A 27,276-nucleotide genomic window follows, 5' to 3' on the forward strand; every position below is an offset into this window, starting at 1 on the left:
ATGTGAGAATTCGGAAGATAAAACCTCCAGGTGACTGGTGACCGACCCAGATTGGATCCCACAACTAATCAAACAGCCATCAATTGAGGACTATCCAGAAAAGGTGAGCTTTCACTTATATGATACTGGTCCAAGCTCACCTGGGCACTCTTCTGGATTCCGGCACAGTCTGTGCTGCTCACCACCACCGGCACATCCCTGGCCTCCATTTTGTGGGGGCGGATTGCTGCATTCCCGGAAACGGTACTGGACACCCTCCCCACAAGTCTGGCTGCAGGGAGACCATCGTCCCCAGCTGGACCACCCACCGTCCAGGCGGCACCAGGAGTCTGCCCGGCACTGCAAGTGCCCATCTACACAGGTGCTGAGAAGGAGAGAGGTTCGGTCAGTGATTTTATTTCGGAGAAATGCAAAACCTGGCCAATTTTGGTTGGACACTCCCTGCCATTGTATACTCACCAGTTTTGGCAGGGTGCGTAGATGGTCTCCCCGGGCTGAGCGTACTCCCATTTGGGAAGCCCCAACCAGGAGGAGATGTTCCGCTCTTCGGGGACACCTGTGTGCAAGAGATGTGTGTGTTAGGTCCGAAGAACCAACACTGACGCGTGGCATTACTTCTGAGCAGTTATTTTATGGCTGCGCACCCGAAGACTGAATATTGCCAGACTAAAGCAATTACCTGCAATAGCTATAGATGTCTATGGAGATTCTAACTATAGATATACTCTGAGAACCACTAAAGGAGAATCTTTGTAGCTCAGGGATGAAATGAGGGGTCTTTGGGGTTTTCTGAGCTGGATGGTTTTTTTGCAGATGTTTCATGATCCAAGTAGGGAACCTCACCAGTGCTAGAAGGGAGGGGGCTCTGCAGAGAGGAGGAGGAGGAGGAGGGAGAAGTAGAGGTGGTGGGGGAAGAGGAGGAGGAGGATGATCGGGTCCTTGGTACCCTCTGAGCTTTTTTATTATTCAAAAAGTTTTACAAAATTTTTTTCCCCCTCCCCCCCCTCCCCTCCCTTCACAACCCCCCCCCCCGACTTCCCGGAACGGGCACAAGGTATAGTTAAAATAAAACAAACATATGCTAAAAATTTTCATCCCAACTTAATTATACCCCTACAATCATCAATTCCTAACTTCCCCCAAAAACAATCAAAAAATAATACATCATAATCATTCAAAAACAGTCTGATAACTCTTAGTCTGATATCTACGTTGAATATAGTCAATCCATTTTTTCCATTCCTTTAAGTATCTTTCTTGCGTATTGTCTTTCAAAAAGGCTGATATCTTCGCCATCTCAGCCAAATTGGCAACTTTCAATATCCATTCTTCTATTGTAGGTACTTCTTTTTTCTTCCAATATTGTCCTATTAGTAATCTTGCTGCAGTTATTAGATTTAAAATCAATTTAGTCTCAATTACTGTACAATCCGTAATAATTCCCAACAAAAAAAATTGCGGCAGGAACTTTATCTTCTTTTCAGAACATTTTGTAAAATCCACCAAATTTTTATCCAAAAGGCCTTTATGTCCTTACAAGTCCACCAAATGTGAAAATATGTAGCGTCATCACAATTACATCTCCAACATTTTGCTTGCATATCTGGATACATACACGATAATTTTTTAGGATCTAAATGCAATCTATAAAACATTTTATAAAAATTTTCCCTCAGATTCTGTGCCTGCGTGAATTTAACATTTCTAACCCAAATTTGTTCCCAAGTTTCCAATAATATTGGCTCCTGAAAATTTTGTGCCCACTTTATCATACAGTCCTTTACCAAGTCCCTTTCGGAATCTATTTCAAGTAACACATTATACAATCTCTTTATATGCTCCTGAGACTGATTTCTAATTTGCTTTACCAAATTTCCCTCGTTCTGCTCTATACCAATTTTCTGATCTCCCTTCCATCTAGCACGTAGTTGCTCATATTGAAACCAAGTATAATTTTTCCCTTCCTCTCTTAATACTTGCAGAGATTTTAACTGCAAATTACCTCTTTCAGTATACAAAAGATCTTTATATGTAATCATTTCCTGATTCTGTTCTATATTTATATTCTCTATTGTATGTCTAGGACTTGCCCATATAGGAACCTTATAATTTAGTTTATAAGAGTATTTTTTCCAAACACGCAGAAGAGCAGTTCTTAGCACATGATTTTTAAAGGCCTTATCCACTTTTTTGTCATAAATTAAATATGCATGCCATCCATATAGCAAATCATAACCTTCTATATTCAAAATTCTGTCCTCTGTTAAATTAAACCAATCACTTATTGCAGAGAGAGCAGCTGCTTCATAATATAATTTAAAATTAGGCATTTTAAACCTCCCTTTCCGAGAATCTTGAATTATTTTCATTTTAACCCTAGCTTTTTACCTTCCCATATAAATTTGTTAATTCCTTCTGCCATTCCTCAAGATTCTTATCTTTCTTAATTATTGGTATCATCTGAAAGAGGAATAAAAATCTAGGTAAAACATTCATTTTAATAGCAGCAATTCTCCCCAGCAAAGATAATTGCAATTTTTTCCAAACAATCAACTCCTTCTGAACTTTTTGCCATAAAACCTCATAGTTATTCTTATACAATTTCACATTTGACGATGTAATATAAACCCCTAAGTACTTAACCTTCTTTACAATTTCAAATCCTGTTATTTCCTCTAGTTTTTCTTTCTGTTGTCTGTTGTATTTTTTATTATCACTTTTGTCTTTTTCTGATTTTTTCTGATTTACCTTAAACCCTGAAACCTTCCCATATTGATCAATTATTTCCAACAAAGATTTACTAGAATTTATAGGGTTTGTTAAAGTAAACACCAGGTCATCTGCAAAAGCTCTTAGCTTATATTCATGTTGTCTAACTCTAATTCCCTCTATCTCCTTTACTTCTCGTATTTTATCCAATAATGGTTCTAGAGTTAAAATAAACAATAATGGTGATAAAGGACATCCCTGTCTTGTTCCTTTCGCAATCTTAAACCCTCTGAGCTTTTTTGTTTTCTTGGAGACATTTCATGACCCAACTAGGTAATATCATCATAGTTAAAAGGCACTGTATATAAACAGAGATCAAACCCTCCTCCCTTCCAGCACTGATGATGTTCCCTAGTTGGGTCATCAAACATCTGCAAGGAAACCACCAAGCTCAGAGAGCACCCAGGACCCCACAGTTCTCCTCCTCCTCCTCCTCCTCCTCCTCCTCTTCCTCCTCCCCAATCCCCAGTCCGTGGGCTGGCACCGGTCTGCAGCATGCCAGAAACCAGTCCACGCAACAAGCGAAGGCCGATCCATTGGATGCAGGGAGCACACAAAACCATGCGTCCCCTGGTCCGCGGAAAATCCTGTCTCTACAGAACAGGTCCCCAGGCCCAAAAGGTTGAAGAGCGCCGCTGTGGGGGAAGCTCCATGGGCATCTGGACTCACCCAGCCAGGGCATCTGGTACTTGCAGCGGCACCAAGAGGGTGCCACGCACACGCCGTCCTGGAGCAGCTGCCCATCCGGGCAGGCACAAGCGTGTTGGCAGCCAGGACTCTCCACGCAGGTGGCATCGGGCTGCTGGTCCTCACAGGTGCGCGGACACGGCTTGCCACAGGGGAACGACACCTGGCCACCTTGGCAGTCTGAGGAGACACAAGACGTTAACCCTACCAACCCCCCCCCTCTTGTGTTCATCTCGGGTCCGGTCTCCCCCACCAGAGGGTGCTGAGGAGGAGGGAGAGGGGACAATTCCACCTGCGTGGCTAGGACACACACAAAAGTGCCCAGCTTCATTTGCATGCACCCACTGCGCATGCAAATGGAATGCACTGGCCTGCCACTTCTGTGGCCCGGTTCCGAATGGGTCACGGCCCAGTAGTGGGCTGCGGCCCTTGGCTTGGAGACCCCTAGTTTATTATTCTGTGGCTTCCTCAAAGTTCCCCAAAGGAACTCAAAGGATAAAAACTCGAAATGAGATTGAGCAACCATTTGTTTTAGAACACGTGTGTCAATCTCGCCACGTCATGTTGCCGTCACGTGACGTTTCATGATGTTTCTCCCATTTGCGGAGCTGGGGAGGGCGTGGCCCGTGCCTGTGGGCCACCAGTTTAGCACCCCTGTTCTAGAATGTATCAGGTTTTCTGCTTGAACTGAGGGTCAGACTAGAAGACCTCCAAGGTCCCTTCCAACTCTGTGAAGTAAGACTGTCGCAACAGAAGCTGTCAATCAAAGGTTGAGCTGGACATGGGGGCGGGGTGGGGCGCTGCATGAAGACATCCTGGGTTTTCCTTGCTTGCACCCCCATTCCGAGAATCTTGAATTATTTTCATTTTAACCCTAGCTTTTTTACCTTCCCATATAAATTTATTAATTCCCTTCTGCCATTCCTCAAGATTCTTATCTTTCTTAATTATTGGTATCATCTGAAAGAGGAATAAAAATCTAGGTAAAACATTCATTTTAATAGCAGCAATTCTCCCAGCAAAGATAATTGCAATTTTTCCAAACAATCAACTCCTTCTGAACTTTTGCCATAAAACCTCATAGTTATTCTTATACAATTTCACATTTGACGATGTAATATAAACCCCTAAGTACTTAACCTTCTTTACAATTTCAAATCCTGTTATTTCCTCTAGTTTTTCTTTCTGTTGTCTGGCCATATTTTTTATTATCACTTTTGTCTTTTTCTGATTTACCTTAAACCCTGAAACATTCCCATATTGATCAATTATTTCCAACAAAGATTTACTAGAATTTATAGGGTTTGTTAAAGTAATCACCAAATCATCTGCAAAAGCTCTTAACTTATATTCATACTGTCTAACTCTAATTCCCTCTATCTCCTTTACTTCTCGTATTTTATCCAATAATGGTTCTAGAGTTAAAATAAACAATAATGGTGATAAAGGACATCCCTGTCTTGTTCCTTTCGCAATCTTAAACCTCTGAGCTTTTTTGTTTTCTTGGAGACATTTCATGACCCAACTAGGTAATATCATCATAGTTAAAAGGCACTGTATATAAACAGAGATCAAACCCCCCTCCCTTCCAGCACTGATGATGTTCCCTAGTTGGGTCATCAAACATCTGCAAGGAAACCACCAAGCTCAGAGAGCACCCAGGACCCCACAGTTCTCCTCCTCCTCCTCCTCCTCCTCCTCCTCTTCCTCCTCCCCAATCCCCAGTCCGTGGGCTGGCACCGGTCTGCGGCATGCCAGAAACCAGTCCACGCAACAAGCGAAGGCCGATCCATTGGATGCAGGGAGCACACAAAACCATGCGTCCCCTGGTCCGCGGAAAATCTTGTCTCTACAGAACAGGTCCCCAGGCCCAAAAGGTTGAAGAGCGCCGCTGTGGGGGAAGCTCCATGGGCATCTGGACTCACCCAGCCAGGGCATCTGGTACTTGCAGCGGCACCAAGAGGGTGCCACGCACATGCCGTCCTGGAGCAGCTGCCCATCCGGGCAGGCACAAGCGTGTTGGCAGCCAGGACTCTCCACGCAGGTGGCATCGGGCTGCTGGTCCTCACAGGTGCGCGGACACGGCTTGCCACAGGGGAACGACACCTGGCCACCTTGGCAGTCTGAGGAGACACAAGACGTTAACCCTACCAACCCCCCCCCTCTTGTGTTCATCTCGGGTCCGGTCTCCCCCACCAGAGGGTGCTGAGGAGGAGGGAGAGGGGACAATTCCGCCTGCGTGGCTAGGACACACACAAAAGTGCCCAGCTTCATTTGCAAGAGCGGTGGGCATGCACACCCACTGCGCATGCAAATGGAATGCACTGGCTTGCCACTTCTGTGGCCCGGTTCCGAATGGGTCACGGCCCAGTAGTGGGCTGCGGCCCTTGGCTTGGAGACCCCTAGTTTATTATTCTGTGGCTTCCTCAAAGTTCCCCAAAGGAACTCAAAGGATAAAAACTCGAAATGAGATTGAGCAACCATTTGTTTTAGAACACGTGTGTCAATCTCGCCACGTCATGTTGCCGTCACGTGACATTTCATGATGTTTCTCCCATTTGCGGAGCTGGGGAGGGCGTGGCCCGTGCCTGTGGGCCACCAGTTTAGCACCCCTGTTCTAGAATGTATCAGGTTTTCTGCTTGAACTGAGGGTCAGACTAGAAGACCTCCAAGGTCCCTTCCAACTCTGTGAAGTAAGACTGTCGCAACAGAAGCTGTCAATCAAAGGTTGAGCTGGACATGGGGGCGGGGGTGGGGGCGCTGCATGAAGACATCCCTGGGTTTTCCTTGCTTGCACCCCCATTCCGCCAGCAAGCTTGATCCTCCCTTCTCAGTTCTGTCAGACAGTCCTCGACATACAACAGTTCATTTAGTGACCATTCAAAATTACAATGACACCAAAAAGAGTAACTTAGGACTCTTTTTCACACTTACAACCGTTACAGCTTCCCCGGGGTCACGCGATCCAAATTCAGATGCGTAAATAACTAATTTAGGGACTGCATGGATTTACTTAACAACCGTTAAGTGGGGGGCTAAACCCACCAAACAACAGAAATTTTGGCACTCAGTTGCGGTTGTAATTTGAGGACTGCCTGTATTGACCAAGTCAACCGCCCGTTCCCTCACTGTATTGCCAGTTGCACAGCACCAGGTGCAAAAAGCGCTATGTTTCTCTCCGAATTCCTCAACACAGTACAGCGTTGTGGGACGCCTTCAGCTCCTCCTGACTTTCCCCCACCCCGCCAAAGCTGCTCCTCACCATCGCAGGCGGTAACTCCATCGTGGCACTGCCGGCTTTGGTGAGCTTCTCCGAGACACGCCGTACCACCGAACCGAGCCGGGGGATTGTTGCATTCCCTAGTCCTTGTCGACACGCCATGGCAGGCGTTGCAGGGAGACCAGACGCTCCACGAGGACCAGCCGCCATTGACTGCAAGAGCACGGGAGGGACGTTTGATAAAGCCGCAGTGGCTGGTAGCCACCCCCAATATGTACAGGTAGTCCTCGTTTAGTGACCGTTCACAGTTATGACATATAAAAATATGAGCAGTGACTGCGTTTACGACCTCTGCAGGTCTCTTAAGCACAGGAAAGTCAAAATCAGATCGTAAGCCCCCTTAGTGACTGCTTGGCCTAGCGACCACTTTGTTTAGTGACCAAATTGTCAATCCCAGTTGTGGTTGCTCAGTGAGGACTATACATCTTCGTATGTTTTCAGGGTTTCTGGAGCGGCCTCAGCAGATCTGGAATTTGGGGTTGTGTACAAGTTTGGTTTAGTGGTTAAGGTGCCAGGTTAGAAACCGGGAGGCTGTGAGTTCTAGTCCTGCCTTAGACATGAAAACAGGCAATAGATAGATAGATAGATAGATAGATAGATAGAGGGATAGATAGCTAGAGCCTCCATTTCAAGGCTCTCACCTGGGCAGAAACTGGTCACAAGACATGCTCTTCTCTGCAGCTGGACCCCACTGTCTCCGTGATACTCCTGGACCTCCTCGCACTCACGGCCTCCATTCTGGGGCTTGGGGCAGCTGCAAGTCCGGTAGCGAGTCACCATCTCACTGCCACAGGTCCGGGAACAGGGGCTCCACGGTGCCCAGTCACACCAACCGCCCGCCACTGGAGGGGGAGCAAAAAAGATCTGTGTTTTCCTTCTCTTCTCCTTCTCCTCCTTCTCTTCCCTTCTCCTCTTCCTCTTTATCTTCCCCTCCACCTCCTCCTCTTTCCTCCTCCTCCTCTCAGCAAACCTCACTCCTTTCTAGCCCTGATGATGTTACCTAGACAGGTCATGAAACTGTCTAAGCCCTGCACCCCTCCAGCGTTCCTCTCAGTGCAGGGACTCTGCCTCCCAGCTATTTCCTGCGCCATCCAGCCCGGACCCTCATGCCTCCCACCCACCCAGTTTGGGGGACTCACCTGAACAGGCCTGGTTGGTGCAAACCAGCTTCCCATCAGAGCAGGTACTGGGGGGAAGGAAAGGGGGATCAGATGAGACGCCCTGTTGGAATCGGAAGGGACGCCCCAGTAACGACTCTCCCTCCGCTCAGCTGGGCCCTCGCCTCCTGTCTGGCTTACCAATTGTTGCAACCATCGGCATGGGGCACGACTTCTCCCGGCGGGTGCCGTCGACCAGTGCGCAGGTCTAAACAGGTGCAGCTCGGTTTTTCCACGCAGGCCGACCTGTTCCCATGCAAGACTTTCCCCCCAGTGCAGTAGCAGCCCGGTTCACATGCCCACGCACAGTGCTGGGGGTAGAGGGGAGGGGACGTGGAGAGAGAAATGGCAGGGAGGGGAGGGCGTGGGAATGAGAATGGCCCGCAGACCGAATGCCCCATGGGCCGAGGCCTATTAGGTCTCAAATGAGGTGTGGGAAGAATTCATCGATTTTATAACTTTGTTAGAAATGAATGATGCAGTGGCCTCACAATCAAAAACTCCGCATTGGTGACAGGAAGGGCATCCGGCCAGTAAACACTCAGCTCCATTCAGTTGCCCCAACTCCATCCCGCAAGGGATTGCAGAGTCATTAAACGACGAAGAAGAACTCATAACGTTGACGCACTGAAGACGCCAGGAGTTTGAGGCTAGATGCCCTCTGAAGGTCCCCGACTCCATATCCCATCCTGCGTTCATTGTACCGGGGCTGAGAGCCCCTTGGCCAAAAGAAGAGGTAGGTGGGTGGGTGGGTCTTTTGGGGGGAGGTCCCAGAGCTGCGAGGGAAATGGGCTTACCGTGAAGTCGTCACAAGAGCGAGGACAGGGTGGGCCACAGCGGCTGTAAGCCGAGTCTTCCAGAACGGAACAGTCCAAGTCTGGCGGAAAAGGGGGTGTAAAAAAGAGAAAAAAACAATGAGAAAGAACTCCCCCCCCCCCGAATATTTTCATCCCTGCCCTTCTCTCCCACAGTCCAAAGGGGAGGGGCTTTCCTGCTGTATTGGAGAGACACCCCCTGAATCCTCAGTGAGACCCCCAGTTTCACCCCCCACCCCACCCCGTGAGCACCAGAAAGACCCTCCCGTTGTTGCTTTCAGGCGGTCCTCGACTTACAACCATTTGTTTAGTAACTGAAATTCCAACAGCATGGAGAAAAAACATTATTCATGACCGTTTTCACATTTTTTAAAAATTTATTTATTTCGTCACAACATTATATATAAACACATATAATGAAAGAAAAACGGTAGGCACTTTCAGAATTCAAACACCTGGCAATTGTCTAGAGTCCCAGAGGTCATGTGATCCACCCCTTTTTTGCGACCTCCTGACTGGCCAAGTCAACGGGGAAGCGTGATTCGTTTAACGACCGTCGGGCTGACTTCAGCACAGTCGGGATTCACTGAATGACCAGGAGCAAAAAAGGTCATGAAAGGGGGACAAAGTCACTTAACAACTGGTGATGCGCTTAATAACGGTATTACTGACTTCACCACTGGGGGTGGGATTCACTTAACGACCGTAGCAAGAAACATTGTTAAATGGGTCAAAACTCACTTAACAACTGGGAAAGCTAGATTCACTTTGTGACCATGTTACAGACTTAACAACTAGAGTGATTCACTTAATGACCATGGCATGAAAAGTCATTAAATGGGACAAAACTCACTTAACAACTGGGAAAGCCAGATTCGCTTTACGACTGTGTTGCTGGGGAAGGGAGATTCATTTAATGACCATTTTAGTGACATAATGGCGGGGATTGCCGGAAGAACCGGGGCCAGGAAGGTTGTACAATGAGGCTGAACTTAACCACTGTCTCGTTTAGTGATGGAAACTTCAGGCTCAATTGTGGCCGAATGTCGAGGATGAGCTGGCATCTCCCCTAAAACGGTATCTAACTTAAAATAGGAGATTAAGTTCCAGTTCTCATTGAGAAGGGCATTTTGGATGATCAGCCTACCTCGCAGGATTAACCAAGTCAGCCAGAAAACCCGATTTCAAATAACTTGGAGGGGGTGAAGGAGCTGTGAGGCAGCCCAGCTCCAGCTTGTCCTCAACTTAACGACCAGAATTGACATTGCTAAGCGAGACCTTTGTCTCCCATTCTATGCCTTTATTTTTGGCTTCTGTGAACTCTCCAGTTGTTCGCTCAGCTGCTTGACAAAGTCCAGGGGGAATCTGACAACCCCAGGGACACTGTGACCGTCATAACTGTGAGTCCGTGGCCAAACGTCCCGAAGCTCAACGGCGTGGACATGGGGACGCTGTGACGGTCGGTAAGTGTGACAAACTAAGTCCTAAGTCGATTTTTTTTGGGGTTTTTTTGGCTAGTTTTGTGGCTGGTCACTAAATGAAGCATTCGCTGTAAGTCGAGGACGAGCTGTTTCCAACCTTGCTGATTTTCCTCCACTTACCTGGACAAGGGTTCAAGTGGCAGGGCTCCACCTGAGTGGGCGGTCCCTCGCAGTAGTCTCCGCCTCCTCGGGGGGCGGGGCTGTCGCAGGCTCGGCTCCGGCTCCGCAGGCCCCCCCCGCAGCTGACTGTGCAGGACGTCCAAGGACTCCAAAACCCCCAATCCCCAGGCCCTGCATAGAAGAGGCTTGGGTTACGGAATCACCAAAAGGGCCAAATCGCTCATTCACACCATACGCTAAAGGTGGAGGAGAGCAGCCACCGTAGCTGTATGGGGTGATTATTTTGAGCGGCGGGTTGGACTAGATGACCTCCCGAGGTCCCTTCCAATTCAGTGATTCTGTTATTTTTGGCATATTCGGAAAATATCTGGCTAGTTGACCTTGGAGGTCTTCTAGTCAACCCCCTGCTCAAGCAGGAGACCCTGACAGAATCACAGAAGTGGAAGGGACCTCGGAGGTCATCTAGTCTGACTCCCTACTCAAGCAGGAGACCCCAAGAGATCAAAGGGACCTTGGAGGTCATCTAGTCTGACCATCAGCTCCAGCAGGAGACCCTTACAGAACCACAGAGCTGGAAGGGACCTCAGAGGTCATCTAGTCCAACCCCCTGCTCAAGCAGGAGACCCTATGCCATTTCAGACAACGGACTGTCCGGTCTCTTCTGGGGAAGACCCCACCCCACCTTTGGGTGGGGAAGAGTTGGAGGGAGGGGAGCAGGACTTACGGGCACACGGCTGGAGCTGGCAGGCTTTGTCTTCGCGTTCCGGACCTAGGCAGGGCAATCCGATCCCGGAAGGGGCAGGATCCGTGCAGAAATGGTATCGGTTTTGTAGTCCCAGCCCGCAGGACGCCGAGCATTCACTCCAGGGGGTCCATTCAGACCACTGACCATTCACTGGCACGGGAGAAGAAAGGAAACCAGACATGGAGATCGGAACTTTGGATAATGCGGGGGGGGGGGGCTTTCGCCATGGATTATCCACCCCCTCCCTTGATAATGCACACTACTCAATTCAGGCAGGTACTTGGGCACCCAGGAGCAGAATAATGGAATGATGGAGTTGGAAGGGACCTTGGAGGTCATCTAGTCCAACCCCCTATTCAAGCAGGAGAGCCATACAAAATCATAGAATAACAGGGTCAGAGTTCATCTAGTCCAACCACCCTACTCAAGTAGGAGAGCATGACAAAATCATAGAATAAGAGAGTTGGAAGGGACCTTGGAGGTCATCCAGTCCAACCCCCTTCTCTCCTCCTTCTCAGAATAACAGATTTGCAGAGGACTTTGGAAGTCTTCTATTCTGAGGCTGGACTAGAAGGCCTCCGAGGTCCCTCCCAGCTCTGTGACTCTGTATGGGTCTCCTGCTTGAGCAGGGGGTAAGTCGAGGATCATGAGTAAACATGTCAGAAGTTGAGGGTCTTCCTTACCATCGCCGCAGGTTTCCCGGCTGCAATTTGCCACCTGCCCACCGACGCAGGAACTGAGAAAGGAAGGAAATATCTGAATTACGCCACAGCAATGATGGGAGAAGAAGAAACAGCTGGACCAACAGGAGAAGCAGACTGACCAGTTCTCACAACCTTTAGCCACCGATTCACCGGGAGCATAGATCCTCCCCTCTACGGCACACGGGCAGGCCTCCGCCAGCACGCACATATTGTTCTGGAAGGGGAGAAGAAGTTGCGTTAGGAACTGGAATGGGACAACTCACCGCAGACATCTCGTGGAGGACAATTCACCATGGCCAACTCGCCACAGCCAACTCGCCACAGCCAAGTGGCTGCAGTCAACTTACCACGACCAAATTGCCATAGCCAAGTCATCACAGCCAACTACCGTGTTTCCCTGAAAATGTGACCTACTCTGAAACTAAGTCCTAGCTTTATTTTTTTACACATGCGCCCAATATAATCCTTAATTAAGACCCCACCCACTCCAGGGTGCACAGGTAAAAATTAAGCCTGGGTGGGGATAGGAGGGGAGGTGGCCCATTTCTCCTGCAACGGCAGGGCTTCTCCTGAAGGCCTCTGTTCCCAATAACGGAGCTCCAGCTGCAGAGACGCTCAGGAAAGCCTTGCTGGCTGCAGAAGAAGAAGCAGCTCCTGAAGGCCTCTGACAGTGGAAAGGAGGCAGGGGGAGACGTGCACAAGTCAGGTGAGTCAGTGGATGACATGCGCCCCCCCCCCAAGAATTAGACCTGGGTCCTTTTTTTTGGTGGCAAAAAAAAATATAAGACAGGGTCTTATTTTCGGGGAAACACAGTACCTGTAGTCACCACGACCAGTTTACCGCAGCCAACTAATCACAGCCAACTAGCTGCAGCCAACTCACTCTGGAACAATGTATCCCGGCCAATTCGCTGGAGGACAATTGAACAATTCAATTTAATGATTTCCAATCAATAAAAAATTGTTTTCATTTTGTCCTTCAGCTTTCATTCCATCCCTCCTTTTTGCATCCTTTCTTGAACGACTATATTCCATCTTTCGTTTGATATTTGTGTAGCTCTTGTCCTGTGGTGAGCTGGCCATGGTGGGTTAATCATGGCCAGTTGGCTGTCATGTGTTGGCTGTGGTGGGCTAACCATGGCCAGTTGGTCTTGTTGAGTTGGCCATGGTGAGTTGGCCATGGTGAGTTGGATGTGGTGAGTTGACCATAGCCAGTTGGTCGTGATGAGTTGGCCATGTTGTGTTGGCCATATTGAGTTGGCCGTGTTGAGGAAACCATGGTCAGTTGGCTGTGGTGAGTTGGCCATGTTGAGTTGGCTGCGACGAATGGTCCTTGACTCTCGAGACACAAGGCTCCCCCTCTTCCAGGCACAGCTCCCTCCACTCTTGTGGCGCTAGTCCTCATGAAACCAGCTCAGGTCGCACACCATCTAAGGAGTGGTTGTGCCCTCACCTGCCTTTCGCATGAGCTTTACAGGTGGGCAGAGATACAGTTTGGTGGTGCTGATCTCTCGGCTGAGATGAGCAGCAGAAACTCTTGGGGTATTTACCAGCGAGACGGTGCCATTGGGGCAGTAGCACCCTGGCTGGCACGTCGTGTGTCCAGTGTCGTCGTCCATGCTGAGTTCTGCGCAGGAAGCCGGCCCTTCGGCACACTTTCGCCATACTTTCCCCACCGGACAGGTGCCCGGAACCTCACCTGATTGGAAGGGACGAGAGAAAGACCTTAGTTACGATTTTAAGGAAAAGTTTTATAATGAAAAATCGATCAAGGATCCTTGAGGCCCTCTGCTTGAGGAGGGGGTTGGACTTGATGACCTTTGAGGTTCTTTCCAACTCTGTTATTCCACAATTATGTGTCTCCAGCTTGAGGAAGGGGGTGGACTAGATGACCTCCAAAGCCAACTCTCTAATTCTGCAAGGGCCCCCTGCTTCAGGAGGGGGTTGGACTAGATGACCTCCGAGATCCTTCCATTTCTCTCATTCTGTGAGGGTCTCCTGATTGAGGAGGGGGTTGGACTAGATGACCTCTAAGGTCCCTTTCCAACTCTTTCATTCTCTAAGGGTCTCCCGCTTGAGGAGATGTAGATGACCTCCATTGAAGCCAGGAAGCCCACCTTTGCAGGGCTGAAGGTTGCAGGTTGAGAAGTCAATCCGTCCCAAGATGCTGATGCTGGCTCTTGTCCGGTTCCGGTAGCCGCCCCCGCAGGGCACCGAGCAGGCCGACCAGGGGCCCCATTCTACGCCAGACCCTGTATGGGGGTCAGAAAAAGTGGGGAGGGGAATCCACAATTTCTTAAACCCCCTCCCTCCTAGTGGAGAAGGACTTGCAACTTCCCCCAGAATTCTGTCTTGCTCGGTGGAAAATAGGACTGGCGATCGCCGCCTTCCAGGAAAAGCACTCTAGACATGCTCAGACACCCTGTGCCCAGAATCTTTTCCCTTTTGGCATTCATGGCTGCTCAGTGGGAGAGCTGAGTTCCAGACTCGAAGACCAGAAGGTCTTAAGAAGATTCTTAAACGGAGACTGGACAACCATGTCTCCGGAATGAGCTGGGGGTTGGACTAGATGACCTGCAAGGTCCCTTCCAACTCCACTAGTCCATGATGCTATAAGGGTCTCCTGCCTGATCAGGGAGTTGGATTAGAAGACCTCTAAGGCCCCTTCCAACTCTGTTAGTCTGCTATTCTGCTCTCTCTCTCTCTCACCTGGGCAGGGCTGCAGGCTGCAGAATTCAATCTCTACCTTGGACCCCTGGCAGTTCTGCCCTTCCAGCTCAGCGTCGGCACGATACCGCCGACGGGTACCCACGTTGCAAGTCCGACTGCAGGAGCTCCAAACAGACCAGGAGGTCCAGCTGCAGTTGCCTGTCCGGGAGGAGGAGGAGGAGGAATATCAGGCCATTCCCAGGTAGAGCCCGAATTTACCTGTCTATCCACCTGGTGAAGCCCCATAGAGCACCTGCAAAGTTACAGGTTCCACGGTAAACCCTGTTCTCAATGGACAAAGGAGACTTAATTGAGCTAGGATGCTGGTTCTCAACACCGGACTTCAACTCCCAGAATTCCCCAGTCAGCATATTTTAACTAACTCCCAGAATCCCCCAGCCGGCATGATTTAAGAGGGGAGGACTTCGACCCTTGGAATTTTGGGAGTTGAAGTCCCCACATCTTAAAACCTCCAAAACTGAGAAAAACTCTGATGTCTGATCCGCCAGGCTGCGGCTCCCATTATCCCCTGTAAGGGGCAGTGGATGATGGGAACTGCATCCTGACATCTTCGGAGGGGCGATTCCTTTTGGGAACTCAATAATCCCCCCTTTTGATGTTAAAAGCTGTCCGATTTCAAAACCTGTGTCTAAATTTCTCAAAAACCAATCAATGGATGAAGGAGCGGGTGGGTGGGTGGCGTCTTTGTAGTGGTCTGTTTCACATAGGTTTACCACCAGTTCGCCGTGCACCAAAAATGTGAGCATGCACAGCTTGCAGACATGCATGTGGCTTAGAAAATGTGGCTAAATAGGACAGCATAGCGACAGGGCGGGTGGTCAGGTCGCCACTACCGGTTTGCCCGAACTGGTCCGAATTGGCTGAATACCCCCACTGGGTCTTTGGGTCCTCCTGCACACACCCCGTCAGAAAAATCATGAACGTCCGTCCCCCCCCGCCTGCCCGCCACTTTCCCCTAATTTAAAAGTTACCTGGACAAGGTTCTGTGCTGCATACCATCGCCCCCTCCTGGCAGGTGCTGGAACAGAATAGCACCAACCTTCAGCATCCAGAAAGCCTTTGGATGCCAGGATCAATCGGGGTGCCCACGGGAGGGGTAGTGCCTGTCCCTCCCCAATTAAGCCGGATGGTGACCCCCACCCCTTGCAAGGGAAGGAAAAAGGGGGGCAGTTTTGAGAATCTCCTACCAGTTGTTGCAAGAGTCTCGGCGGACGGTGGTGCCTTGCGGGTAACTCTCCCCTTGGTAGTAACATGGGCACTGGCTGAACGGCACGCAAGTTCCATTCTGGAGGAAGAGCCCCTCGGGGCAATGGCAGCCGTCCCGGCAAGGGGAGGTGCACTCCACCTGGGTGTCCCAGTCCAAGCAGAGCCGGGGGCAAGCGCCTCCTTTCCGCCGGCACTCCTCCACCGTCAAGTAGACCATATTGGCCGGGCACTGCGCTGCAGGTGGAAGACGAGCAAGAGATTCAGCTGGGCTGACCAGGCATGAGGGCAGGAGACGGTTGTGCGGCCTGGACGACTCCCACTCGGGCAGGAGTTGGACTAGATGACCTCTGAGATCCCTTCCAACTCTGTCCTTCTGTATTTCTGTAAGGTCTCCTGCTTGAGCTAGGGGATGGACTAGAAGACCTCCAAGATCCCTACCAACATTTAAATTAAATTAAATTAAATTAAATTAAAATTTTAAAATTAAGTTGTTACATTAATTTTTTTTTAATTTACATTTATATCCCGCCCTTCTCCGAAGACTCAGGGCGGCTTACAGTGTGTAAGGCAATAGTCTCATTCTATTTGTATATTTACAAAGTCAACTTATTGCCCTCCCAACAATCTGGGTCCTCATTTTACCTACCTTATAAAGGATGGAAGGCTGAGTCAACCTTGGACCTGGTGGGATTCGAGCCTGCAGTAATTGCAGGCTGCTGTGTTTTAATAACAGGCTATCTTACAGCCTGAGCCACCACGGCCCCATTAATTAATAAATAAAATTAAAATAAATATAAAAATGAAATGAAATATAAAAGTGAAATTAAATTAAATATAAAAATGAAATTTGATATAAAAATTAAATTAAATTTTAAAACCTATACCTCTGCAGGGCTGCGTGTTGCAATCCTGGGTCTGGATCAGTGGGCCCGAGCATCCCGGAGCCCCATAGGAAGGCTTGGAGCAGGTGCGGTTGCGAGTTTGCACCCCAGAGTCGCAGAGTGCCGAGCAGGGAGACCAGGCCGACCAAGGAGTCCAGATCCCCTCCACTGCAGAGAGATATGTGGGAGTGGGGGGGGCTGAATCAGGACAAGTCCAGGGGTTTTAAGGCCCAGTCCTCCTTCCCCACTGGTCTAAATTAAGCTTTAAGCCTGAATTAAGTTCCATTGTTCCATCAACAACTGGCAGATGACCTGAATGAGTTTTACTGCAGGTTTGAAAGGAAACTACAGCCACCTATCTCCACAACCCCCATCTCAGACACACCAACAACAGCCAACCCTCCTACAACTGACCCCATTTCATTGGGTTCACAACCCCTAGTGATCACAGAAAAGGAAGTGCAGGACCTATTTCACAGACAAAAGCCAGGAAAAGCTCCAGGCCCAGACGAGATAACTCCTTCTTGCTTAAAAGTCTGTGCTGACCAATTGGCCCCCATTTTCACCTGAATTTTCAATAAATCACTAGAGATGTGTTATGTTCCTTCTTGCTTCAAACGCTCTACCATCATCCCAGTGCCGAAGAAGCCCACCATCAAGGAACTGAATGATTACAGACCAGTTGCTCTAACATCTGTAGTCATGAAAACCTTTGAAAGGCTAGTGCTGTCCCACTTGAAAACTATCACGGATCCGCTGTTAGACCCCTTGCAATTTGCATACCCAGCAAATAGATCAACAGATGATGCTGTTAATATGGCTCTGCACTATATCCTACAACATCTTGTGTCTCCGAAGACCTATGCAAGGGTCCTTTTGTAGACTTTAGTTCAGCATTCAATACCATCATTCCAGACATTCTTCTAACTAAGCTAAACCAGCTACAGGTACCGGAACAGACTTGTAAGTGGATCACAAGCTTCCTAACAAACAGGAAGCAGCAGGTGAAGCTAAGCAAGATCACATCAAATACCTGTACAATTAGCACAGGGCCCCCAAGGCTGTGTGCTCTCCCACTACTCTTCTCTCTGTATACCAATGACTGCATCTCCAATGATCCATCTGTTAAGCTACTGAAGTTCGCAGATGACACAACAGTGATTGGTCTCATTCGAGACAATGACGAATCCGCATATAGACGAGAGGTCGAATGACTAGCCTTGTGGTGCAACCAAAACAATCTGGAACTGAACACACTCAAAACCGTAGAAATGGTGGTAGACTTTAGGAGAAACCCTTCCATACTTCCACCTCTCACAATACTTGACAACACAGTATCAACAGTAGAAACCTTCAAATTTCTAGGTTCTATCATATCGCAAGATCTCAAATGGACAGCTAACATCAAAACATCAACAAAGGATAACAAAGAATGTTCTTTCTGCGCCAACTCAGTAAGCTCAAACTGCCCAAGGAGCTGCTGATCCAATTCTACAGAGGAATTATTGAGTCTGTCATTTGCACCTCTATAACTGTCTGGTTCGGTTCTGCAACCCAACAAGAAAAACACAGACTTCAGAGGATAATTAGAACTGCAGAAAAAATAATTGCTACCAACTTGCCTTCCATTGAGGACCTGTATACTGCACGAATCAAGAAGAGGGCCGTGAAAATATTTACAGATCCCTCGCATCCTGGACATAAACTGTTTCAACTCCTACCCTCAAAACGACGCTATAGAGCACTGCACACCAGAACAACTAGACACAAGAACAGTTTTTTCCCGAAGGCCATCACTCTGCTAAACAAATAATTCCCTCAACACTGTCAGACTATTTACTGAATCTGCACTACTATTAATCTTCTCATCGTTCCCATCACCCATCTCTTTCCACTTATGACTGTAACTTTGTTGCCTGTATCTTTACCATTTATACTGATATTGTTTCCTGATTGCTCATTTGTACCCTATGACTATCATTAAGTGTTGTACCTTATTATTCTTTTTTAAAAAAGTTTTTTATTTTATAGACAAACATACATTTAAAACATCAGCAATTCCTTGACATCTCGGTGTTTTCTTTCTGGCTCCATCATTTTGTTGTTTCTTCTTTTTTCACTTCAATTTAAGCTATTACCATTTTTCCACGAATACATTATTATGATTTTCTTACATAATTATCCATTACTTATCTGTACCAATGGTAAAATTTATCCCATATCTTAAAATATTCTGAATCCTCTCTTTCTTTAATCATTTGCACAATCTAAATTTTTTCTAATAATTTCTCCTTCCAGGGGTATTCCAATTTTGCGCAAAAACTATTCTTACTGCTGTAATTACATGTATAATCAAACATATATTTTCTTTATTAATTTTCTCTGGTAGGATCCCCTTATGATTCTTGACAATTGTATCTTTTCTTTTATGTACACTGAGAGCTTATGCACCAAAGACAAATTTCTCGTGTGTCCAATCACACTTGGCCAATAAAAATTCTATTCTATTCTATTGAAAGCTGAGCTTTTTTATGAGATGAAAATCAAAGCAAAGCCTAAATTAAGCGTCAATCAAAGCTGATGTTCATTTATCAAATGAAAATCAAAGTTAATTTTCAATTCAGCTTGAATGAAAAGTGAGTTTATTTTATGAGATGAAAATCAAAGTTAAGCCAGAATTAAGCTTCTATCAAAGCTGAGCTTAATTTATGAAAATCAGCTTCAGTTAAGCTTGAATTAATTTATGAGCTTAATGTATGAGAGGAAATTCAAAGCTAAGCCTAAATTAAGCTTTAATCGAAGCTGATCTTAATTTATGGAATGAAAATTAAAGTTAATCTTTATTTATTTATTTATTTTTCAAATTTTTATACCGCCCTTCTCCGAAGACTCAGGGCAGTGTACAGTAAATAAAACACCAATAATCCAAAAAATTTAAAATACAATATCTAGTTTAAAAATCTAATTCGATCGCTGTATGTTAAAAATATTAAGTAAGAAAATTACAAAATAGAATAAAACCCCTGTTAAAAGCCCGCTAAATCAATCAGGCCAGCCCCAATTTAGCTTGAATCAAAACTGAGCTTAATTTATCAGATGAAAATCAAAGCTAAAACTGAATGAAGCTTCAATCAAAGCTAATTTATGAAATTCAAAATTAAGCTTCAATTAAGCTCCAATTAAAGCTGAGCTAAATTTATGGAGCTTAAGGAGACACTTACAACGGTGTCCAGAAAGCTCACTTAACAACCATCTCGCTTAGTAAGGGAAATTTGGAGCTCGTAAGACGAGGATCTCCTGTACAGGACCCCGTACCCTGAAAGGGACGATGAATGAAAGGCGAAATGAATCTTGGGTGTTCGAATGAGTCAATCTGGACATAGTAAACTGTGAAGATTCAGGGCACAGCACCCAGGCAACACAGTTCAAACCACCCTTTTCATTGCTTCAAATTTCCCCCAAAGACTCTCACACACACACCACACACACACACACGCACACACACACACAGGGCAGCCTCTGGCTGCAAATAGTCCAGCACCACCGTGGCTGCAAAACAAGAAATCCAGCGGAGCAAGGGAATAAATCAATAAAGTCCAGGAAGCAAAGGAACAAGGCAATGAATCCACAAAGCCAGGAAGAAAGCAGGAAATGCAGGAAACTTCAAATATCAGCAACCGCACTCAACACTCCATGAATTCAGCATTTGTTCCCGACAGACACCCCTCCCCGCAACGTCTCCTTAAGTCTCAGTCCCCAAGTGTGCCTTGTGAAGAGGGGTCAGCCTGCGCTGTTCTCGCCTTCTCTCCACTCTCTGTGCTCGAGGATCAGGAGGGGGCGATCCTTGCTCATCGCTTGAGTTCTGCCTCTCATGTTCACTGCTTAGCCTCCCTTGGTCATCCTGCATCCCTTCCTCCCTGCCTACAAGCCATCCCAATCCTGAAAGGCCCTGGCCTGACTCGGCCTGCCCCTCCCCATTTTCCTCCCAAGGCAAGAAAGCCGCCCCCTCGTCTCCAGCTTGTCTTCCTCTGCAGATTAAGGCTCCAATGGGGGCATGACAGTAAATGCAGATTTTGGCTGCGCCACACTACTCACCCGGGTAGCTCAGCTACTTACCCGGGCAGAGAGGTGTGTCACACTCCTCTTCCTGCACGGTCTCACCATCACACCCCACGGCCTGTGAGGTACCGTTGCAATGCCGGAATCGTTTTCGCATGCCAACCAGATCTGGGGCGTAGAAGCAGGTCTTGGAACAGGGAGACCACGGAGTCCAGTCACTCCAGAGCAAGGCCGTTTCTGCGAGGAGACAAGAGGGAAGCAGGGATGGGTATGTGCGTGTTGGGACAGCAATCCTGGACTCTCAGAGTCACAAAAAGGAGACTGGACAACAATGGGTCTGAAATGGTATAGGACAGAGTTCCCCAACCTTTCCAGGATGGCAGCCCAGAGGTGGGGGGTGGAAAGGGGGGATGGTTTTGTGGGAGGTGTAGGCATGAGCTTGCGTGCACACGAGCACCTGTGGCTCACGTGAGCGGGGCTGCGAGCCCCTGCAAAGCTTGAGTGAGTGGGGCCAAGAGCACCTGCGATGCTCCTGCAAGTGGGACTTCTGTCGAAACTGAAGAAGCTTCTCTAATGAGAAGGAAAACCTCTTCAAGGAAAAAAAAACCAAGAAAGTTATGTTGCCTTTTGTCAAAATTGAGACAATTTATCTGCTGTTTTTGTGAATTCTTAATGAATAAATGTTATATTCTGCTATACCGTATGAAATAAATAAATAAGAGGGGCCCGCCATACAGAAAGTGATAATGGATGTTACCGTTACTCTTACCTGTAGTGCAGATTGTGTGGCACTCGCGCACCTCCTGGGCATCTCCTTGGCACGGGGCACCTCCATTGGCCGCCGCCGGGTTGGAGGGGGATCTGGAGAGAAAGAGGATAGTTTGGGGAACTTTTAAAGTGGCTTTTAGTTTTCCATTCATTTTTCAGAGTGATGGTGTGTACAGGAAATCCTTGGTTTACGACTGTAATGGATCTTGCCCATCGTGGTTGTAAGTGGTGATATTCGTAAAAGGGATAATTTTTTCAACCTTTTTGTGGTACCCGTTAAGCAACTGCTGTGGTGTTGCTGTGATTAAGAAAATGCTGCAATCATTAAGCGAAGCAATTATTATACATTAATGACCTCTGTGACCATATTATAAGTAATTGTGTTCTCTTCGCTGATGATTTAACACTACCAACAATGCTGCTATCCTTCAAAATACCCTTGATTTTGTCAGAATAGTCAAAAACTTGGCAACTCCAAATCTCAGCCTGCAAATGGTCAGTTTTACACATTGGAAAAAAGAGCCTAAACACTAAGTACAAGCTCGATGGACATTTATTTATTTATTTATTTTTATTTTTCGCATTTTTATACTGCCCTATCTCCCTAGGGACTCAGGGCGGTTCACAGGCAGATAAAAAAGTACATATAAATACAAAATAAAACATCAATTAAAAAACTTATTCCAAATGGCCACATAATTAAAAATGACAGTATACATAATAAAACCCATTAAAACCAATTTAAATTTAAAATCTAGTCCAGTCCTGCGCAGATGAATAGATGAGTTTTAAGCTCGCGGCGAAAGGTTCGGAGGTCAGGAAGTTGACGAAGTCCTGGGGGTAGCTCGTTCCAGAGGGTGGGAGCCCCCACAGAGAAGGCCCTTCCCCTGGGTGTCGCCAGACGGCACTGCCTGGCCGATGGCACCCTGAGGAGTCCCTCTCTGTGAGAGCGCACGGGTCGGTGGGAGGCAATCGGTGGCAGTAGACGGTCCCGTAAGTAGCCTGGCCCTAAGCCATGGAGCGCTTTACCAAAACCTTGAAGCGCACCCGGAAGGCCACAGGCAGCCAGTGCAGTCTGCGCAGGAGAGGTGTCACATGCGAGCCACGAGGGGCTCCCTCTATCACCCGCGCAGCCGCATTCTGAACTAACTGAAGCCTCCGGGTGCCCCTCAAAGGGAGCCCCATGTAGAGAGCATTGCAGTAATCCAGACGAGACATCACGAGAGCATGAGTGACCGTGCATAGGGCATCCCGGTCTAGAAAGGGGCGCAACTGGCGAACCAGGCGAACCTGGTAAAAAGCTCTCCTGGAGACGGCCGTCAAATGATCTTCAAAAGACAGCCGTTCATCCAGGAGAACGCCCAAGTTGCGCACCCTCTCCATCGGGGCCAATGACTCGCCTCCAACAATCAGCCGCGGACGCTGCTGACTGTACCGGGATGCCGGCATCCACAGCCACTCTGTCTTGGAGGGATTGAGCTTGAGCCTGTTTCTCCCCATCCAGACCCATACGGCCTCCAGACACTGGGACAGCACTTCGATAGCTTCGTTGGGGTGGCCCGGTGTGGAAAAGTACAGCTGAGTATCATCAATGTACAGCTGTTACCTCACACCGAAGCCACTGATGATCTCACCCAACGGCTTCATATAGATGTTGAACAGAAGGGGCGAGAGAATCGACCCCTGCGGCACCCCACAAGTGAGGCGCCTCTGCCCCCCTGTCAACACCGTCTGCGACTGATCGGAGAGATAGGAGGAGAACCACCGATAAACAGTGCCTCCCACTCCCAATCCCTCCAACCGGTGCAGCAGGATACCATGGTCGATGGTATCAAAAGCCGCTGAGAGGTCTAAAAGGACCAAGGCAGAGGAACAACCCCTATCCCTGGCCCTCCAGAGATCATCGACCAACGTGACCAAAGCCGTCTCAGTGCTGTAACTGGGCCGGAAACCGGACTGGAACGGGTCTAGATAGATAGTTTCATCCAGGTGCCGGGGAAATTGACATGCCACCACACTCTCTACAACCTTCGCCGCGAAGCGAAGGTTGGAGACCGGACGATAATTACCTAAAACAGCTGGGTCCAGGGAAGACTTCTTGAGGAGGGGCCTCACTACCGCCTCTTTCAAGGCGGCCGGAAAGACTACCTCCAACAAAGAAGCATTCGTAATCTCCTGGAGCCAGCCTCGTGTCACCTCCTGAGTGGCCAGTACCAACCAGGAGGGGCACGGGTCCAGTAAACACGTGGTGGCGTTCAACCTACCCAGCAACCTGTTCATGTCCTCGGGAGCCACAGGATCAAACTCATCCCAGACAATCTCCACAAGACTGCCCTCAGATGTCTCATCTGGATCCACCCAATTTTGGTCCAGACCGTCCCGAAGCTGAACGATTTTATCGTATAGATAACTGTTAAACTCCTCAGCACGTCCCTGCAATGGGTCATCCCGCTCCCCCTGGTGAAGGAGGGAACAAGTCACCCGAAACAGGGTGGCCGGGCGGTTATCTGCCGACGCAATGAGGGATGAGACGTAGCAACGTCTCACTTCCCTCAGTGCCACTAGGTAGGTCCTATTGTAGGACCTAACTAGTGTTCGATCAGCCTCCAAACTACTGGACCTCCAAGAACTCTCTAGGCGTCTTTTCCGGCATTTCATCCCCCTCAGCTCCTCGGAGAACCAAGGAGCCAGTTGGGATCTACGCCGGGTCAGAGGCCGCAAAGGCATGACACGGTCTAAAGCCCCAGCCGCGGCCCGTTCCCAGGCCGCGACTAGTTCCTCAGCCGTGCCGTGAGCCAGACCCTCAGGAAACAGCCCAAGCTCCGTCTGGAACCTCTCCGGGTCCATCAGGCGCCTGGGACGGAACCAACGTATTGGTTCCGTCTCCCTGAGGGGTTGAGTAGCGGTCAGAAAGTCCAGGCGAAGGAGAGAGTGATTTGACCATGACAAAGGTTCAGTGACTACATCCCTCAAGTCCAGATCCTTCAACCACTGACCAGAGATAAAAATCAAGTCCAGCGTGCCTCCCCCAATGTGAGTAGGGCCATCGACTACTTGAGTCAGGTCCAAGGCCGTCATGAAAGCCATGAACTCCCGAGCTGCTGTCGATTATGTGCCGGAAGATGGCAAGTTGAAGTCCCCCATGACAATAAGTCTGGGGGTCTCCACTGCCACCCCAGCAAGCACCTCCAGGAGCTCGGGCAGGGCAGCTGTCACGCAGCAAGGAGCCAGGTACGCGACAAACAAGCCCATCTGACACCTATGACCCCACCTCACAAGAGGATTCACCCGGCAATCTGAGGTACAGTGGTCTCCCTCGGCTCTAGACTCTCTCTAATAACAACTGCCACCCCCCCACCCCTACCCTGAGCCCTCGGCTGATGGAATGCATGGAAACCCGGTGGGCACATTTCCACAAGGGGCACACCCCCTTCAATGCCCAACCAGCTTTCCGTAACGCCTATAAGATCTTTACCTTACAGATGACCCCCACCCTGTCAAAGACCTTGGAGTTTTCATATCCAATGATCTAAGTGCCAAAGCCCACTGCAACTACATAGCAAAAAAGGCATTAAGAGTTGTAAACCTAATCTTGCATAGCTTCTTCTCCAGAAAGATTACACTACTAACCAGAGCATACAAAACATTTGCTAGACCAATTCTTGAATACAGCTTGCCTGTCTGGAACTCATACCTCATTTCGGACATCAATACAATTGAGCGTGTCCAGAAATATTTTACAAGAAGAGTTCTCCACTCCTCTGAATACAACAAAATACCTTATGCCACCAGACTTGAAATCCTGGGTTTAGAAAATTTAGAACTCCGCTGCCTTCGGCATGACCTGAGTTTAACTCATAGAATCATCTATTACAATGTCCTTCCTGTCGAAGACTACTTCAGCTTCAACCGCAACAATACATAAGCACGCAATAGATTTAAACTTAAAATGAACCATTCCAATCTTGATTGTAGAAAATATGACTTCAGTAACAGAGTTGTTAATGCTTGGAATGCACTACCAGACTTTGTGGTCTCTTCTCAAAATCCCCAAAGCTTCAACCAAAAACTCTCTACTACTGACCTCACCCCATTCCTAAGAGGTCTGTAAGGGGTGTGCATAAGAGCACAAGAGTGCCTACCATTCCTGTCCTAATATTCCCTTTGATTGTATTCAATTTGTGTGGTTATTTCATGCTTCTGCTTATATATATTGTTGTGTTTGACAAAATAAATAAATAAATAAATAAATAAATAAATAAATAAATAAATAGTATGCTGCAGTCCCAGTTTTGCTGAAAAATGGCAATAAATGCCATTTTTTGGAGGGTGGGGGGACAAAACAATCATAAAATACAGTCACGTGACTGCAGGACACAACAAACATAGTGTCAAGTTTCTGACTGATGAACCCAACCAAGTCAGCATTATGAGACAATCAGATTTCTCAAAAAGTTGTTTTATTGAGTCACTGTGGACAATAGATAGCTAGATCACTACAATCACTACAGATCTCAAATGCAAATTGATAAATGCAAAAAGCATTGTTAACAAATTACCTGAACTTATCCTCTTGTTAAACAGTGGTATATTTGATATCATTTTTGTTTGTGAAACATGGCTGAACTCATCCCTTCCTGACTCCATTATCTCAAACAAAGAATATCAAGTCTATCGATCAGATCATGAAAACCGAAGAGGTGGTAGAGTGGCTATCTTTTACAAAAAGTCACTGAACCTAAAAAATATCCAAGTAGCACATAAACTTTCTCTTCCTGAAACTATTGTATGCGACCTATCCCTTGACACTACTCTTCGATTCTTACTATGCTACAGAGCCCCTGACTATGACATTAACCATGCAAATATGCTAACCTCAATGCTAACATGGGCTACCTCTTGCCCATATCCTCTCATCTTCCTGGGTGACTTAAATCTACCTCTCATTAACTGGATAACTAATGAATGTTCAACTGACCCAATCCATACTACACTATACAACGCTGTTACAAACCTAGGTCTTGAACAACTTGTAACCAATAATACAAAACTCAACAACTGCCTTGATCTCATCTTCTGCAACAACCCAAATTCAATTTACGGACTACAAATTAAAGAACCTTTTTCCAACAGTGACTACTGCATGATTGATTTTCGTCTCAATATATGTCCATACTTAAATCATCATAACAATAGTATTCCCAACTACAACTTCAAAAAAGCCAATTACGACCTTATAAACAACGATCTTTCATTTCTGGACTGGCAAAATCTATTTGCAACCTGCATAACCGCTGAAGACCACTATAGAGTCTTCCTACTTGAGATCAATAGAGTCATTAAACTATATGTACCACAAATGACTACCATGATCAGGAAAACAAACTACCCATATCAATAAAAAGCTTCAATCAAAAAAATCCTCTGAAAAGAAACAAAAAGGCTATGTTGCAAATTTCAAAACCGCTACAGAAATATATGCAACCAAATAAAACTGAATCCACAAATTACCACACCAAGCAAGAAGAGAACCTTCTGCGCACAAATTCCAATCGTGCCTTTTATAATTTTGTTAACAATAAACTTAAAGACTCAAGATCCATCCCTCCACTAAAAGATTCTAACAACAAAGAATGCAATGATGAAACAGTTAAAGCAAACCTCTTCAACATTTTCTTTGGCTCAGTTTTTGTTAACTCCGATAACACATATCCGACATTCCACAAACGTACCAGCAATGATTATGATGACCTAACTCATATAGATTTCACAGAAGATAACGTTGGAAAAGCTCTTCATAACTTAAAACCATTGCTATCTATTGGACCCGATGGACTATGTGCATACTTTAAAAACTTTCCATTAATATAGCAG

The 27,276-nt window shown here is 47.3% G+C and overlaps 1 protein-coding gene across 1 annotated transcript in view; it reads right to left on the minus strand.

Moving 5' to 3' along the window:
- The window catches only part of LOC131198296 (SCO-spondin-like), a 139,980-nt gene that overhangs the window by 32,815 nt on the left and 79,889 nt on the right, over positions 1 to 27,276 (minus strand). Inside the window, exons 60-79 of the mRNA XM_058182783.1 lie at positions 21,404 to 21,495; positions 20,692 to 20,871; positions 16,579 to 16,743; positions 15,676 to 15,928; positions 15,460 to 15,506; positions 14,468 to 14,626; positions 13,876 to 13,998; positions 13,309 to 13,457; positions 11,878 to 11,972; positions 11,738 to 11,790; positions 11,034 to 11,204; positions 10,310 to 10,480; positions 8,691 to 8,770; positions 8,035 to 8,204; positions 7,876 to 7,922; positions 7,378 to 7,578; positions 6,719 to 6,889; positions 5,382 to 5,579; positions 460 to 556; positions 141 to 364 (exon numbers count right to left, since the gene is read on the minus strand). Coding sequence (XP_058038766.1) covers positions 141 to 364; positions 460 to 556; positions 5,382 to 5,579; positions 6,719 to 6,889; positions 7,378 to 7,578; positions 7,876 to 7,922; positions 8,035 to 8,204; positions 8,691 to 8,770; positions 10,310 to 10,480; positions 11,034 to 11,204; positions 11,738 to 11,790; positions 11,878 to 11,972; positions 13,309 to 13,457; positions 13,876 to 13,998; positions 14,468 to 14,626; positions 15,460 to 15,506; positions 15,676 to 15,928; positions 16,579 to 16,743; positions 20,692 to 20,871; positions 21,404 to 21,495 — 2,846 coding nt within the window. The remainder of the gene's footprint in view (positions 1 to 140; positions 365 to 459; positions 557 to 5,381; positions 5,580 to 6,718; positions 6,890 to 7,377; positions 7,579 to 7,875; positions 7,923 to 8,034; positions 8,205 to 8,690; positions 8,771 to 10,309; positions 10,481 to 11,033; positions 11,205 to 11,737; positions 11,791 to 11,877; positions 11,973 to 13,308; positions 13,458 to 13,875; positions 13,999 to 14,467; positions 14,627 to 15,459; positions 15,507 to 15,675; positions 15,929 to 16,578; positions 16,744 to 20,691; positions 20,872 to 21,403; positions 21,496 to 27,276) is intronic.

The sequence above is a fragment of the Ahaetulla prasina genome, chromosome 4, assembly GCF_028640845.1.
Source record: "Ahaetulla prasina isolate Xishuangbanna chromosome 4, ASM2864084v1, whole genome shotgun sequence".
NCBI lineage: Eukaryota > Metazoa > Chordata > Lepidosauria > Squamata > Colubridae > Ahaetulla > Ahaetulla prasina.